Source organism: Carlito syrichta, unplaced genomic scaffold (genome assembly GCF_000164805.1).
Source record: "Carlito syrichta isolate Samal-C Ts95f unplaced genomic scaffold, Tarsius_syrichta-2.0.1 Scaffold307331, whole genome shotgun sequence".
Lineage (NCBI taxonomy): Eukaryota > Metazoa > Chordata > Mammalia > Primates > Tarsiidae > Carlito > Carlito syrichta.
Window position 1 is genome coordinate 1808 of NW_007251427.1, and position 641 is coordinate 2448.

The window sequence follows — 641 nt, forward strand, 5'->3', positions numbered from 1 at the left end:
ACTCGGACTTTACGCCCCGCGCGGGCGTCGGTTCCCTCGCGCGCCCCGGCCCGGGTGAGTACCGCGCGGACACTCGGGGCGGGGACGGCGGGCGGCAGCGGCTCTTCCGGCATGCTCGAGCTCCTGGAAGGCGGCGGTGCTCCAGGGCTCCGGAATGACAGGACCTCGAGATGGAGACTGCTGCTCCCGGAAAACGCTGCCGGGGATCAGGGGACGGACCTGTCCCGCGCCTCTGCAGTCTTCTCGCTCCTTCTCCTCCCAGCTGGGCCGGCTCATTGACTGTGGTCATAGTGGGGTCGCGCCCCGGGGAAAGGAGAGGAGAGAGGAGGGATGGACGTGGGGAAGAGCCGCGGGCGCTTCAGAAATCTAGCATGCAGGCTGGGAGCTGTCCAGCCCTGCGTAGAGCCTTGGGCTGGAGTTTCCCAGACTTGCCTGGGGCCGCTGAATAGAGAATTGAGACTGAGGAGGCCTTGCTGGAAAGGTGAGCCTGGAATTCAGTACCCTCCTCATCCTCCCAGTTCTCCGAGGGCTCCCCAGAGGACCCTGAGCGGAGGCAGACCTCAGCTGCAGTTCCTCTCTGCTTTTTGACCCCACACTGGGCTCCAGGCAGAAGGGAATGAGCTGTGGCCTCTCTTCTTTCC

At 65.1% G+C, this 641-nt stretch overlaps 1 protein-coding gene across 1 annotated transcript in view; it reads right to left on the reverse strand.

Annotated features, from left to right (window-relative positions):
* POU3F1 (POU class 3 homeobox 1) overlaps positions 1-276 on the reverse strand; it is a gene marked incomplete at its 3' end in the record, with an annotated part of 2079 nt that extends 1803 nt beyond the window's left edge. Inside the window, exon 1 of the mRNA XM_008064421.1 lies at positions 63-276. Within this exon, the coding sequence (XP_008062612.1) occupies positions 63-276 (214 nt within the window). The remainder of the gene's footprint in view (positions 1-62) is intronic.
* Positions 277-641: the final 365 nt, after the last annotated feature.